General features: G+C 44.3%; 1 protein-coding gene across 1 annotated transcript; it reads right to left on the bottom strand.

Annotated features, from left to right (window-relative positions):
* Window positions 1-5,769: 5,769 nt before the first annotated feature.
* On the bottom strand, window positions 5,770-11,909 carry LOC135207443 (basic proline-rich protein-like). Its single transcript, XM_064239169.1, has 3 exons — window positions 11,779-11,909; window positions 6,966-8,595; window positions 5,770-5,988 (listed from the first exon to the last, which is right to left on the bottom strand). The coding sequence occupies exons 1-3, from the start codon at window positions 11,907-11,909 to the stop codon at window positions 5,770-5,772; spliced, it is 1,980 nt and encodes a 659-aa protein (XP_064095239.1).
* Window positions 11,910-15,246: the final 3,337 nt, after the last annotated feature.

Here is a 15,246-nt window from a genome sequence, read left to right on the forward strand (position 1 = left end):
AAAGCATTCTCTTCTTTCTGTGAACTTCAGCAACTTTCTTGGGACCCATGACTCTATGTACTGTACGTAATTAAGTTACGTTCTCACAACACGATAAAGTAGCACAACACGATAATATGTACGTACTGCAACGAAATCACTAATGAATTTACGTTACCAAACGAAATCGTTGGAGCGAACGAATGCCGATTGCGTACGGTAAAGTTTCGGGTGCGAAGTGGCCGAGGTAAAGCACGCCAACACGTAGTACGTATGTATAGAAGATGCATGATGAGAGGGATGCTGTCCAATTAGAGAGAAGGATCTCATGGCTTGGCTAGCATCAGGAACCAATGGGAGAGCAGGAGGATGGTGGCGAGTCTACTATAACTAAGATGGCGGCGTGCGGCGCGAGTTTCAAAATTGTTATGGGCGAATCTCGGACTTTCAGAAACCTTTCGTATCTTGAAAACTTTTCGTATGTAGAGCAGTAAAATTTTTCGTCTTTGCTTTCGTAACTTGGATTTTTCGTAAGTTGAGCCTTTCGTATCTCGAGGTACTACTGTATATATATATATATATATATATATATATATATATATATATATATATATATATATATATAGTAATGTACCTTATGTATAACGAAATTGATATAAATCGTTCAAATCCCTGTGTGTGAAGTTCATGATCATCATATCCTACGAATAGGTGCAGTAAACAAGTGATCAATTACCTCCACAATCTCCTATGGGATACAGTTTTTATCGCTAGTAGGTAGTACGCTAAACAAGTGCGATACTCAGTGTTTTCAACGAAGGATTTTCAATGCCAGAATTCTCGCTTTTAATTAATTTGCTATGTACAAAGGTAATGTCCAGAGTTTCAAAAATACATCTTTGGAGCTCACGTTTCATAGACAATGAAACTTCTAATAATATTATATACCTGCATCTCTGCAAAACTCGTAAAGATCAAGTGGCAACCATAATTATGCGGACTAAGTATTCTATCTTCCCAGATCGCCAATCCATTATCATGTCATCTATGACATTTATGTTGAAGTAAAATTAGTAGTGCACATTATTCAATCCATAATAGATTCACATCAGCCGTGCATTTGATGTCTAGGCCAGTCCCTTATGACGCTCCTGATTGGCTGTTGATAAGCCAATGACAAGGCTAGAGCGTTCACATAGGCAGGATGTATGTTCCACTTCTCCTGAGGGATGCTTTTGAAAGACGTATCCCTCATGAGAGGTGGAACATACATCCTGCCTATGTGAACTCTTGAGAGAGACTGAGAGTTTCCAGCACCGTGATTGGCTTATCAACAGCCAATCAGGAGTGTCGTAAGGGACTGGCCTAGACATCAGATGCACCGGTGATGTGAATTTACTATAGTAATATCTGTTTGCATCATAATACATTTAAAATAGACCTGAAATTATGTTTTCTTTATGCAGTGAGAAGTTGAGCTTCTATTGTATTTGCCCCAATATTTGATTCAGGACCCAGGACAGATTAAAATTTGTTCCCTGTCATATGTCATCATTAGTTTGTTTTCAATAAGCAATCGAAAATAAGGATAAATCAGACTCCTCCTCCTTTTCAACTGGAGAACATCCTATTTATTCTTAATTGGTTGAACTTGAACGCCTACTGTTTCCGGTCCCACCCTTGGGCGAATCCTAGTGGGTGCTGTGATCCATCGTAACCACCCACTTGATGGGTCAAGGTTCAACACTTACAACTTGCCTCATCACATTTTGTTGTGTCGAAGGCGCTGGTTTTATGGGTCTTACTTTTCAAACATCCTATTTTGCGTTCAATTTCTACCTCTCTCTCTACCTCTGCTTCGCCTTCATCTACCATAACGCTATTAGTAGATTTTCCCAGCTAATATATTCCCTACATAACTGTTTCTACAGACTTCTGCATTCTTAACAATGTGAGTTTGTATGATTATGATATGTGCCAGCATTTTCTTGTTTTTGTTTAGTTTAGTGGTCTTAAGACAAAATTAATTATATAATTAAATATCTTAAATATGGATTATTGCGTCTCAATTGATGAAAACTACTGCACCAGGTAAAAAAAAAAGTGCTCTCAAGTTCAAAGGAAATGTAACTGTCGTTTTTCTCTCTCTGGTAGAGAAGACAGTTCAGTGTTATACTAAATAACAGGTACTGGAATTGTAGGTGGATGCATTCTATAGCAATAGAAATGATATCCAATATGATAGGTAGGTTACTCGTTTGTATGAACATATATACAGGGTGTTTCGAAATTAAAGCCGCCCCCCCACCCGCTCTACAGCATAAACTAAAATTGATATGGACAAAAACAATAGTAATTCAGAACAGGTATTTATTTAAGTTGCTCTTTGAGTATTTGATATTTTGTGTGGCCTCCATCTGCCTGTACTACAGCCTGCATTGCATTCTTGAGGGGTATAATTTCAGTAAATTGCAAAAAAGCTGAGACTCAAACTCCATTTCCCTGAGCACTTCGGTCACCTCTCTTCGCAGGTCGTCGAGGTTTGGTATACCATCATAGTTCACTGTACGCATTTCAGCACGATCCTTTAAGATACTACCAATGTTTTCACACACATTAAGGTCAGGGGAGCTACCTGGAAATTCACTTGACGAGAAGAAATCGATACCACTGTTTCGAAGCAGCTCCTGTGTCTGAAGAGCCTTGAAACATGGTGCCTTATAATGCAAAAATGTGATTTCTTCAACAGATAACACATTTTCAGAATCTTTGAGGAAAGAAAATACTCCACCAGTAAGCACAGTTTCTCTGAAGTATTCACCATTCCATGACTGTCCTTTTTCTTTGATGATCCACATTAACCGTTTGGCTGTGAAATGGAGAAAAATTACCAAACGTTCAGGAAATTTCACAACTTGGCGATAGCGCACGTCATCGCTGATATCATCCAATTTTGCAGCCCAAATGATATAATTTTTTTTATTTAGCTTCCTGACTGTGTAAATGAAGAATTCATCTGATGCGGCAACATGGAGAAAGTCAGCTTCATCCCAATCTTTAAGAAATGAACCACAAAACCATGCACGGTTTCTCTCTGTTGCTGCGTGATGTTGGGCTTGCTGATAACATGAAATGGCTTGATACCAGATTTTTTCAACTCATGATATACAGCACTATAACTTCTCTTCTTTCCCCTTTTTGTTTCTAGTTCAAGCGCCAATTTACATAAAGACTTTCTTGGTTTACCCAATGCCTCAGTTATGATGTCTTTTGACTCCTGAGAAAGGACTTCAGCCCTTACAGGATTCTCACTCTTTTTGCGATGACAGTCATATGGATTTTTGTTCCAGTTTCTTTTAACAAAGGATTCATCTCTTTTAATGTAATTTAGCTATCCAGGAACGTGAAATGAAGGATGCGCCAGCATCCCTGGCCTCTCTGAAGGTTATAGCCCGGATTTGGTCAATCCATCTGATTTCCTCCAAGTTGTTAGCCATGGCTGTATCTAACTCCGTCACTCAGTCTGAAAATACAAGAAATGTAAAATAAAAAATGACTTAATAGAATCTTAGGATAATGTACTTGGAGATAGCCTATAGCAGAAAACTTCATAACTTTCCATTTGTTCTGTGGAGTGGGACGGGGGGGCTCTAATCTCGAAACACCCTGTAGTATATTACATAATTAATTAGTCAATGACTGAACACTTGAAAATGGAATTCAAATTTTCATCATCTCTATGAAATTTTCAGTTTTAAAACAATTTGATGATAAAGTGTGGTTACACAGTACTGTATGAGTGCTGCATAGTTTATTGGAATACAACATTCTTTAAAACTACTGTGATTCAAATTGACCGTCCGTCAGAGAATTGTACAAAGAATTTCCAGTCACATAACATGGATTCCCTGGAAAATGACTTTGTGGTTAATCAAAGGTGTGTTTACTTTTGTTCTGTTACTGAATTGGGACTGAATTTAGATTCCAGGAGATTAATGGTTGCTGAACCGCATTCATTCAAAACAATTCTTATTATTTCTATGTTCTCAAATAATAAGATAATTGTGACTTGCATATTTACATCCCATTTTTAATGTGTTACAAGGAGTCTCAAATATTTCCGACGTTCAGAAAGCTGCTTGCATATTATATTAAACATATACGCAACGTCTTACTAAGGTTGCGTTCGCACCAAACGCGTCGCGTCGAGTCGCGCTAATTCATGGCTATTAGTGTCATTTTCGCCGAAAATAGGAATAAGGATGTTAGTGTTTTCTACTTTGTTTTCATATTGCATTTCAGTTTACGAACGCGAGTTATGTTCTAATAAAATTGTACTCCTTTATATCTTTTTTCACTTTTATGTAGGAGAAAATGTAATATAATTAAATTTCAGTTCATCTTTTCTTTGTATCCATATGATATACATTTAAAATCTTAAAACTTACCATTAGTTTTTGAAAATGTTTATGGTTGAGTTATATATATATATATATATATATATATATATATATATATATATATATATATATATATATAAATATATATATATATATATATATATTTCTCGCGATGTTTCGGCTAATTCGTTTAGAATTGTATCTTTTAATTAGGTATCCTGTAAAATTCAATAAAAATGAAACTTGCCTTAGAAAAATGGCCATTTTTCCCCTAAGTTGCAATTGCCCGCCTGTAAGTAGTATTGTTTTTCTTATAGACAAAAAGGTAAATAAAGGGAAATCCCCAAATTTATTTTAACAGATAAGATTAACAAAAAATCCCGCATGGAGAGAGAGGAGAGAGAGAGAGAGAGAGCTATCAGGACACAGAAGATACGTAACTGAGAGAGGATGAGAGGAGGGATAGAGGAGAGAGAGAGAGAGAGAGACGATGCTGAAGATGAGAGAGAGAGAGAGAGAGAGAGAGAGAGAGAAGATACGTACTGCAAAAAATCCCTGAGAGTGAGAAAGAGATTTTAGCAATTTATAACACCAAGAGACAAGGCAGAGTTAAATAAATGTTCTGAATATTTCCTGCTATATTTTGATAAATGGAAATATCTGTCGTGGAATATAGAAAATGAACGAAAAATCGAGAGAGAATGAGAGGAGATTATGTGAACTTGGTATGTCGAGACATTGTTCGAAATTCGGAGAGAAGTCTAACGCAGGTATAGTCATGTTGTTTATTGTGGCTGCCTATTGACTGGTGAAGTACTCCCTGACTACTGTTGATGGAGTTGAACAGCCCAAGGAGAAGGAAGTGAAGGAGAGAATTGCGGGTTGGCGAGACACCATCCGGTGCCAGAGAGAGCAGCAGGTAAACTTGGACGGGATAATTGTTCAGCTGCAACAGAGGCTCGACAAGAATGAAGCGATTCAGAAGGCGGGCGGAAGGGAAGAACACTCTCGTGTGATCGAGATGACTGAGGAGGTGTTACAAACAGCAGGCCTGGCAAGAAAGGGCCTACTCGCTGGAAGATGTCACGTTGTTGCTGAAGAGGGAGAACGACCAAGAAAAGAGGGAAAATGGGCAGCTGGAAGACAAGATCGTCAAGATGACAGATGAAAATGAGCAGCTGATGGAAAAGACAAAGGAAATTGGGTAGAGAAACGATGCCCTATGTGAGAGGATAAGGGAACTAAGAGTGCGGTTGGCAGAGGCAAACAGCCAGGTTGAGAGGCAAGAGGAACTCGTAGGACAGAAGGAGAAAGAGCCGCAGTTAAAAAACGAAGAAGCGGCGAGGATGGCGAGGCTCATCCAGGAACAAAAGGACGCGAGCGAAAAGCGCTAATCCGGCAGGAAAGACGTGGAGGTGAGGTTGGAGCGCTTGCAGAAGGAAGTTGAAGACCTCAGGAGGGAAAATTGTGGACTCCAGTGTGAAGTTGAGGCTGCGAAACTCAAGCGGAAGGAGGTGACATGCCTTGTAGAGAAAGGAAATGGTGGCTGGAGAGGAAGACCGGTGTCCAGGGCGAACAGAAGGAAAAAGGGGAAGATGAGGTTGGACAGCTGTGAGGAGTGAAGGAGAAATTGGTTTACAAGGTGAAGAAGGTGCAGGGGAAAAAGAGAGGCCTGGAGAAAGGCAATTGGAAACTGAAGGAGCAGCTGTTGGTCTTGAAGGAATGGCGCGATCTTCAAGGAATGGGGCGATCTTGAAGGAATGAGGCTGGCCTGACAAAGACGGATTAGATGTGAAAAATTTGAAGAGAATGTTTGTTGTAGGGAAAGTTGAGTGCTTATTTGTAATAAGTTTGGTTTGTTGATCGTTGTAGGAAGTTGAAGTTATAGGGAAATAAATATGGTAAAATGTTTTGTTATGAATTTGATTAATTCGTGAGAGGGAAAGGAAAATGTGGGGATTGAAGAAAGCGTGAGGAAAATGAGAGGATTGGCGAAGCGCCAGGAGAAGAAGCAAAGGATTGAGAGAAGCCCCAGGAGAAGTAAAATGATTGAGAGAAGCCCCAAGAGAAGTGAAAGGACTCAAAGAAGCCCCAGAAGAATTGCGAGGAGTCAGTGGTATATTCTGGTTCTAAGACTAAGCAAAGGTAGTGTGTATGATGGGGACCAGGGGGGCTAAGGCCGCCAGGCGTCCCGGGACGGGGGCGGGCGAAGGGCCCGCCAGGCGTCCCGGGAACGGGGGCCCGGGCGGGGGGGCCCGGCCCAGGGTCCCGGGACGGGGGCGGGCGTGGGCCGCCAGGCGTCCACCCGGGGAGGGGGCGGGCGAGGCCCCGCCAGGTCCCGGGACGGGGGGCGGGCCGTGGCCCGGCCCAGGCGGGTCCCGGGACGGGGCGGGCGGGGGGCCAGGCCCCCGGGTCCCGGGACGGGGGCGGGCCAGGCCCGCCCAGGCGTCCCGGGACGGGGGCGGGCGGGCCGGCCCCGCCCAGGCGTCCCGGGACCGGGGGCGGGCGAGGCCCCCAGGTGTCCCGGGAGGGGGCGGGGGGCGAGGCCCGCCAGGGCGTCCCGGGACGGGGGCGGGGCGGGCCCGCCAGGCGTCCCGGGAACGGGGGGCGGGCGAGGCCCGCCAGGCGTCCCGGGACGGGGCGGGCGAGGGCCCCGCCGGGTCCCGGGACGGGGGCGGCGAGGCCCGCCAGGCGTCCCGGGACAGGCGGGCGAGGGCCCGGCCAGAGCGTCCCGGAGAACGAGGGGCGGGCGAGGCCTCCAGGCCGTCCCGGGACGGGTGCGGGCGAGGCCCGCCAGGCGCTCCCGGACGGGCGGGCGAGCCCGCCAGGGTCCCGGGACGGGGGCGGGCTGGCCCGCCAGGGCGTCCCGGGACGGGGCGGCGAGCCGCCAGGCGTCCCGGGACGGGGGCCGGGCCGTGGCCCGCCAGGCGTTCCGGGACGGGGCGGGGGCGGGAGGCCGCCAGGCGTCCGGGACCCGGGGCCGGGCGAGGCCCGCAGCGTCCCGGGAGGGGGCGGGGCGGGCAGGCCCGCCACGCGTCCGGGGGGACCCCCCGGGGCCGGGCGAGGCCGCCAGGCGTCCCGGGAGAGGGGGCGGCGAGGCCCGCCAGGCCTTCCGAATCCCGGGACGGGGCGGGCGGGCCGCCAGGGCCCGTCCGGACGGGGGCGGGCGAGGCCCGCCAGGCGTCCCGGGACGGGGGCGGGCGAGGCCGCCAGGCGTCCCGGACTGGGACGGGCGAGGCCCGCCAGCGTCCCGGGACGGGGCGGGCGTGGACCGCCAGGCGTCCGGGACGGGGCGGCGTGGCCCCGCCAGGCGTCCCGCGGCGGGGCGGCGAGGCCCGCCAGGTCGGGACGGGGGCGGGCTGGCCCGCCAGGCGTCCCGGGACGGGGGCGGGCCTGAAAGGGCCCGGGCCAGGCCGTTCCCGGGCACGGGGGCGGGCGGGAGGCCCGCCAGGGGGCGGGTCCCGGGACCGGGGGGGGAGGGCGGGGCCCGAGGCCGCCCAGGGGGTCCCGGGACGGGGTGGGCGGGGGGGCGAGGGCCCGCCCAGGGGGGGCGGGTCCGGGACGGGGGTGGGCGGGGGGCGGGAGGGCCCCCAAGGCGTTCCCGGGACGGGGCGGGCGAGGCCCGCCAGGCGTCCCGGGGAACGGGGGCGGGCGAGGGCCCGCCAGGCGATCCCGGGACGGGGGCGGGCAGGCCCGCCAGGGGCGGGACGGGGGCGGGCGAGGCCCGCCAGCGTCCCGGGACGGGGGGGGGGGCGAGGCCCGCAGGCGTCCCGGGACGGGGGCGCGAGGCCCGCCAGGTCCCGGGACGGGAGGCGTGTAGCGGGCGAGGCCCAGCGTCCCGGGAGGGGGCGGGCGTGGGGCCCGCCAGGCGTCGGGCTGAGGCCGCCAGGCGTCCCGGGACAGGGGGCGCCCGAGGCGGTCAGGACGGGGCGGGCGAAGGCCCGCCAGGCGTCCCGGGACGGGGGCTGGGCGGGGGCAGGCGGGTCCCCGGGACTTGGCGGGCAGGCCCGCCAGGCGTCCCGGGACCCGGGGGCGGGCGAGGGTCCGTCCCAGTCCGGGACGGGGGCGGCGAGGCCCGCCAGGCGTCCCGGACGGGGGCGGGCGAGCCCCCGTCACGTGGCGGGGGGCGAGGCCCGCAGGCGTCCCGGACGGGGGCGGGCGTTGGCCCGCCAGCCCCGACGGGGCCCGGGACGGGGGCCCCGGGCGGGGCCGCCCGCTAGGCGTCCCGGGACGGGGGGCGGGAGGCCGTCAGGCGTCCGGGACTGGGCGGGCACCCCAAGGCGTATATATATATATATATATATATATATATATATATACACACACACACATATATATCTATATATATATATATATTATATATTATATATATATATATATATATATATATATAACTCAACCATAAACATTTTCAAAAACTAATGGTAAGTTTTAAGATTTTAAATGTATATCATATGGATACAAAGAAAAGATGAACTGAAATTTAATTATATTACATTTTCTCCTACATAAAAGTGAAAAAAAGATATAAAGGAGTACAATTTTATTAGAACATAACTTGCGTTCCTAAACTGAAATGCAATATGAAAACAAAGTACAAAACACTAACATCCCTATTCTTATTTACGGCGAAAATGACACTTGCCATGAATTAGCGCGACTCGACGCGACGCATTTGGTGCGAACGCAACCTTAGTCTAAGACGTTGTGTATATGTTTAATATAATATGCAAGCAGCTTTCTGAACGTCGGAAATATTTGAGACCCCTTGTAACACATTAAAAATGCGATGTAAATATGCAATTCACAATTATCTTATTATTTGAGAACATAGAAATAATAAGAATTGTTTTGAATGAATGCGGTTCAGCGACCATTAATCCTGGAATCTAAATTCAGTCCCAATTCAGTAACAGAACAAAAGTAAACACACCTTTGATTAACCACAAAGTCATTTTCCAGGGAATCCATGTTATGTGACTGGAAATTCTTTGTACAATTCTGTGACGGACGGTCAATTTGAATCACAGTAGTTTTAAAGAATGTTGTATTCCAATAAAATATACATCACTCCTACAGTACTGTGTAACCACACTTTATCTAGTAAATTTTTAGTTTAGTGACTCTGAATAATCATGAAATGATAAAATGATTATTTTGATAGGATTGTTCATGAGAAGAAAATATTGAGAGGATTGCTCATGATGGGCAGTGTTTGGTGTTTCACTTTCTAAGTTCTGTTTAATTTAATTCTGTTGAAGCAAAATTGTCATGTATACGTAAACTGCACAATTTTCTTGCCGAGTTAAATTCTTATGTTACAATTGAACTTATAGTTGCAATTGGTCTAAAACCTTTGATTCAAGTAACCGAGCAATGGATAATTTGATTGTGGAAGGTTTGTAGAGACTTTTTGGTTAAGTTACTTTTAGACTTTATGCAAATTTTTATAACTAAAAATGCCCTAAAATCATTTAGTAAGGACTTTTATTTTACAGGTTCGTGAGGAACGTCAAAACAGACTCCACTAGTCAGATGAATTCAACGTAGTTGCGGAGGTATTACTCGAAAAGTGAGTCGAGGTCAATGAAATCCGTTTCTCTGTTATCTTTGCTGCCAAGAGATGAAAACCACCTCCAAGATCAGAAATATGAGGTTCTGAGAACTGCACGTCTATATCAAGAGTCATACTACTTCCAAGACCCAGCCATCGTGCCAGTGCTTGCAGTGGAGGGCCTAGGAAATGCTACTACCATGATCACTATACTCGGTTTTTTTCCATCTGCCCACCCGCCTATGGTGTTTGCGTATGGTAACACTGCGTCCCAGGCTTTAGATAATTACATTCAGCTTACATTCAACAATAACAATATCCTATTTCGAAAATTAACGGTGTAATTCGCATACAGTAAATTATTAAAACACTTCAGGTGCAAATGTACACCCAGATATCCTTTTATTTACTTAACTAAAACTTGCATATTGCGTAACTATCTAAAGCCCGGGACGCAGTGTTACCATATGCAACCACCACAGGCAGGTGGACAGATGGAAAAAACAGTATAGTCAAGAGACTTTGCAGCTTACACATTAGCAAAACCAGCTAGCGGATAAGTGTTTCTGCAATTTTGTGTCACCGCAGCTATCAGCAATGTGTGTTTTGCAGCCAGCACGTTAAGAGTTTTGCTACTGCAGACTAGCTAGTGGGCAAATGGTTGCGATGAAGTTACACTGGCGAGACTAGCAATGTTTAAGTTTTGCAGCCTATAAGTTTTCGAAAGATGCCACTGCCAAACTAGCAAGTGCTTGCAGTGGAGTGGCCACTGGCTAACTAGCAAGTGCTTCCAGTGGAGTGGCCACTGGCTAACTAGCAAGTGCTTCCAGTGGAGTGGCCACTGGCTAACTAGCAAGTGCTTCCAGTGGAGTGGCCCCTGGCTAACTAGCAAGTGCTTCCAGTGGAGTGGCCACTGGCTAACTAGCAAGTGCTTCCAGTGGAGTGGCCACTGGCTAACTAGCAAGTGCTTCCAGTGGAGTGGCCACTGGCTAACTAGCAAGTGCTTCCAGTGGAGTGGCCACCGCCGAGATTAGTAAGTTGCTGCTATCAGGAGCAGCAAGTGCTTGAAGTGGCCATGCCCTGCATTTGGAACGTATAGTGTTATTGGGCAACGACGGGCCATGAGGAGTTTTAAGGGAGAAAAAGCCATAAAGCAACTAGATTATGAGCCGTGTGTCCTGTTTCTGTAGTATGCAACAACTAGTCACCTGCAGTTATATATTGTAATATTTATCAACCATACCCTGGAAATATAAATTATTTGTGTAATTTTATTCCATACCCTATATAGACATAATATCTAACGAAGACTAAGGAGTCTGGTTAAAAACCTACTAACGTTGGTTAACGATAGAAGAGTGCCCTAAGTTTTGAGGGCAATCTTGTTAGTGGTTTGAATTCACTTGAACCATTCGAATATATTGTAAATACATTGTAGACGTCGATATCAGTTTCAAGGTGAATCTTTGAACAACAGTGTCTATGGTACGTAGAGACTGCTGCTCTTTCGACCCGAATAACCCAAAAAAAAAAAAAAAAAAATTTTTTCCATCAACTTTAGATCTTGCATTTCATATTTATGTAGACTCCTGCTGCTCTTCGACCATTCCATATTTATGTAGACTCCTGCTGCTCTTCGACCATTCCATATTTACCGTAGACTCCTGCTGCTCTTGCGAACCATTCCAATCTTTACGTAGACTCCATGCTGCTCTTCGACCATTCCATATTTACGTAGACTCCTGCTGCTCTTCGACCATTCCATATTTACGTAGACTCCTGCTGCTCTTCGACCATTCCATATTTACGTAGACTCCTGCTGCTCTTCGACCATTCCATATTTACGTAGACTCCTGCTGCTCTTCGACCATTCCATATTTACGTAGACTCCTGCTGCTCTTCGACCGTTCCATATCTGTGTTGACTGCTGCTCTTCGACCATCAAATAATGTAAAATGCTGCTCTTCTACTTCCATCGCATGTCCAAACAAGATCACTAAAGCGTTGTTCTTCGTGTGGTTGCTCGCTCTTCAGGAAATTTTAGCCGTGCTTGCTAGAAGTAATCTCATAAGCTGGCAGGGCTGTGGACGCCATTGTTTTGCCTGAAAAGTTTGGTTATTAGCATAAAGTAAAAACTATCAAATACGTATTGCCGAAGGAAACATAACTGGCAGACTTTTCTATACTAATCATGGATACTTAAGATCAAGAGATTACACTGAAGTCTGAATTTTTTAAAAAACTATAAAGTTTATAAATTAAATTTTGAAGCTTAACTTTGAGATTTACAGTTACAGGTAATCTGTGCCTTTTTAACAAAACTTTTATTAATGATAAAAGGACTAAATATAGGATTCTAGTAACACGCTCAATATAGGATTCTTGTAACAATGTATGCAAGTTGTATAAGGGCTGAAAAAAAAAGTAGAGGACTTAACTATCACGCTCCACGCTTCTGCCTGCACATAACAGCAAATAAACTAAAGGAAACTGATTTCAAAAGCCACTTCAACTGTCTCGCCTGAAATTGAGAAAAATTACTTAATTGACACAGACTTCGCAGAGAAACAGATTTAATTTTGATGTATGATTCAGATTGAAAAAATACAGGATTTAAGTCTAGCAGTTTTCATAAACTTTTTCAAATTGAAAAAAAAAATATCTAGCAGTTTTCATAAACTTTTCAAAGAAATATAAGTTTCAAGTCTGGCAGCTTTAAAAAAAATTGAAAAAAGTAAATAAAACTGAAAAAAATAACATTGAAAAAACTAGCTTCAAGTCTAGCATTTTGCACGAAAACTATAATACTTAAAAGACTTTAATAAAATAGTTTATATTCTGGAAAGCTGTAGAAATAAGTGTTGCTATCATTACTCTAGTTCAATGTGTGCGGACTAAAGACTCAAAAGGCTTCCACCATAATGTGCATCTGGTACAGCCTTACTTTGGCAATAATTCCTACTCAAAATTAACACACATTTATTATTCTACTGGACACGAAGGTTTCGCTTGTAGTTATTCCACTGATTTATTTCGTCCCTTGGAGGCTATCCAAAATAGTCCAATAATCAAAGCTTGATAAAAAAAAAGTAATATTCTCTAATTCTTGAGCTTCACGCCAAACAATAATTGTGCCATATCTCTTAAAACAACAAAAAGTTAATCTTGCGTTTCACCAAAGGCAGCTTGTTATCCTTTATTTCATTTAATGGAGCCTTCGAATTACAGCATTCCTACAGTTATAAAGGCAAGCTTTTGTTATGCAGCCACAAATAACTCCATTCACAATCTACGTGATATTCGTTAATTAAGCTATAAGGGTTTGAGGAGAGCTTTAGTGAGAATTACATTAAGTTTACTATAAAACCCAAAGTAAAACATAAATCCACAGTACTTACTTCCTAGTGATGTGTATGAGGAAAAGTGTACGAGGAAACTGTCTTGAAGCTTCTTTCCTGTGATTCAACGTTGTCATTCACAAAGCAATCTGAAAATTATGTACAGATTATTATACTTCTACGGACAACGAAATGTTTGTAAATAAATGTTTCACGTGAATGACCAATTCCAAGCTAAAATCTAAATTTATAAGTTAAAGCATTCTAAATTGATAAGTAGTATTTAAACAGGGCCTAGGTAAGTTGCTTTGGTATGCATCAGAAAAAAAAAAAGCTTAAATATTTTAGTAGTGCCATAAACAGAAATCCTTAGGCAGAAATATCCACAGAGTATCATTAGTCAAGATCACCACTTCAAGGTAGTGAAAAATTCGTCACAAGGGGACAATTTACGAACGTTAAAGACTGAACTTTCTTGAAGTTATAGGGAACAAAAGAAAATCTTCCCTAGACCTAATACAAAAGCCATGAAAGAAGCTATGGTAATTCTAGTTAATAACTCCGCACGCACCGCAAGTAACGTTCCCGTGAATACGTAAGCCACTAGGGTTTGGGGCGTTAAATGTATTTCGCCTTGCTTAGTACTGGCCCCTGGGGGTTAATTACAGTCGACCCCACAAAAAATAACAGTGAAGTCTTAATAAGCAATCCAATTACTATAGGAAACCAATTTCCTAAGAAATACCCAATGGGGAGTTATTACCTAGAATTACTCCCAATAAAAAGAGGTTAAAAAGGCATGAAAGAAGCTCTAAACACTCACTCAGTCCTTCAAATCGGTCAAAATTTTTTAGTTTCAATATTACTAATCATAAACTTCCTCCATTTGACCTAAGTTTCCCATAAAAATTTAAAAGTAAACTCCTGTAGCTTCATTTGTATAAAGAGTCTTAAATCTGTCAATTTGTTTTTAGTAAATCAACCGATGAATTACAAACCAAAATCCAGTAAACCATACATTACGTATTCCCTGGCTTTATCATGAGCGTTTCTATTCCGGGATGGTTATCTAAATGCTCTTAATGTTAAAAGTAATGTTTGGACGCCAGTAGTGATCATAAAAAACGTACTGCATTTTAGCTCTCTGCAAAATCACAGGCTGTAAAAGTTTGTTGCATAAATGAATGCCGTAAGGTGATAGATAAGGTTAACACTCACGCCTGTTACCTAGACGCAAAGTCTCCTGAACTGCATAACAATTGATAAATCTTAAACTATATTTGATAAGCCTTAAGCTATATTTGATAAACCTTGTGGTGAAACTAAACTGAATTTTAGGGCCACATTCGTTACGATTTCATTCAACCTTAAGCCCTCCTGCACTAGCTTTGAATGAGACCAAGTTACAGTGCTGAGGAGTTTACTAACTTACTTAAAGTCAAGAAACCTTGCATTTTATTCAACAAAAGTGCAGTTAAGAAACAATCAACTGTATTTCCTGCACCAATTCTTTTTGGGTGATGCCACACGGGTTCACAAAGACGCATTTAAAGGTTTAAACAATTAATATTTAAATAATTATCCAAATTACGTTAAGCAGCAAGAAAACTAACAATTACTGCAAAAATTAACAAAACGTTACGTTACTTCGATAGTAAAACATAAATGGCAAAACAGGATCCCAGAATATCCTTATGAAGAAGTTACTGCAATGGCGAAGACAATTCACGAGGTGATGTGGCTGGATTCTACAAGAATATCTTCTTTTACTTGCCTTCGTGGAGTCAGATGCTAAAATTCGAGAGATTCACCTTTCCACCCTAGAAGAAAACTAGGGAGGAGTATATTGCATAACACATTGTCACATCTACAAAATTACAAGGTAACGTAACAAACATCAAGAGCTTTAATCGTAACCCAACATACAAAAAAAAAAAAAAAAAAAAAGGGATTTCGTTCAAAAGGAAAGCATAAA

Source organism: Macrobrachium nipponense, chromosome 32 (assembly GCF_015104395.2).
Source record: "Macrobrachium nipponense isolate FS-2020 chromosome 32, ASM1510439v2, whole genome shotgun sequence".
Lineage (NCBI taxonomy): Eukaryota > Metazoa > Arthropoda > Malacostraca > Decapoda > Palaemonidae > Macrobrachium > Macrobrachium nipponense.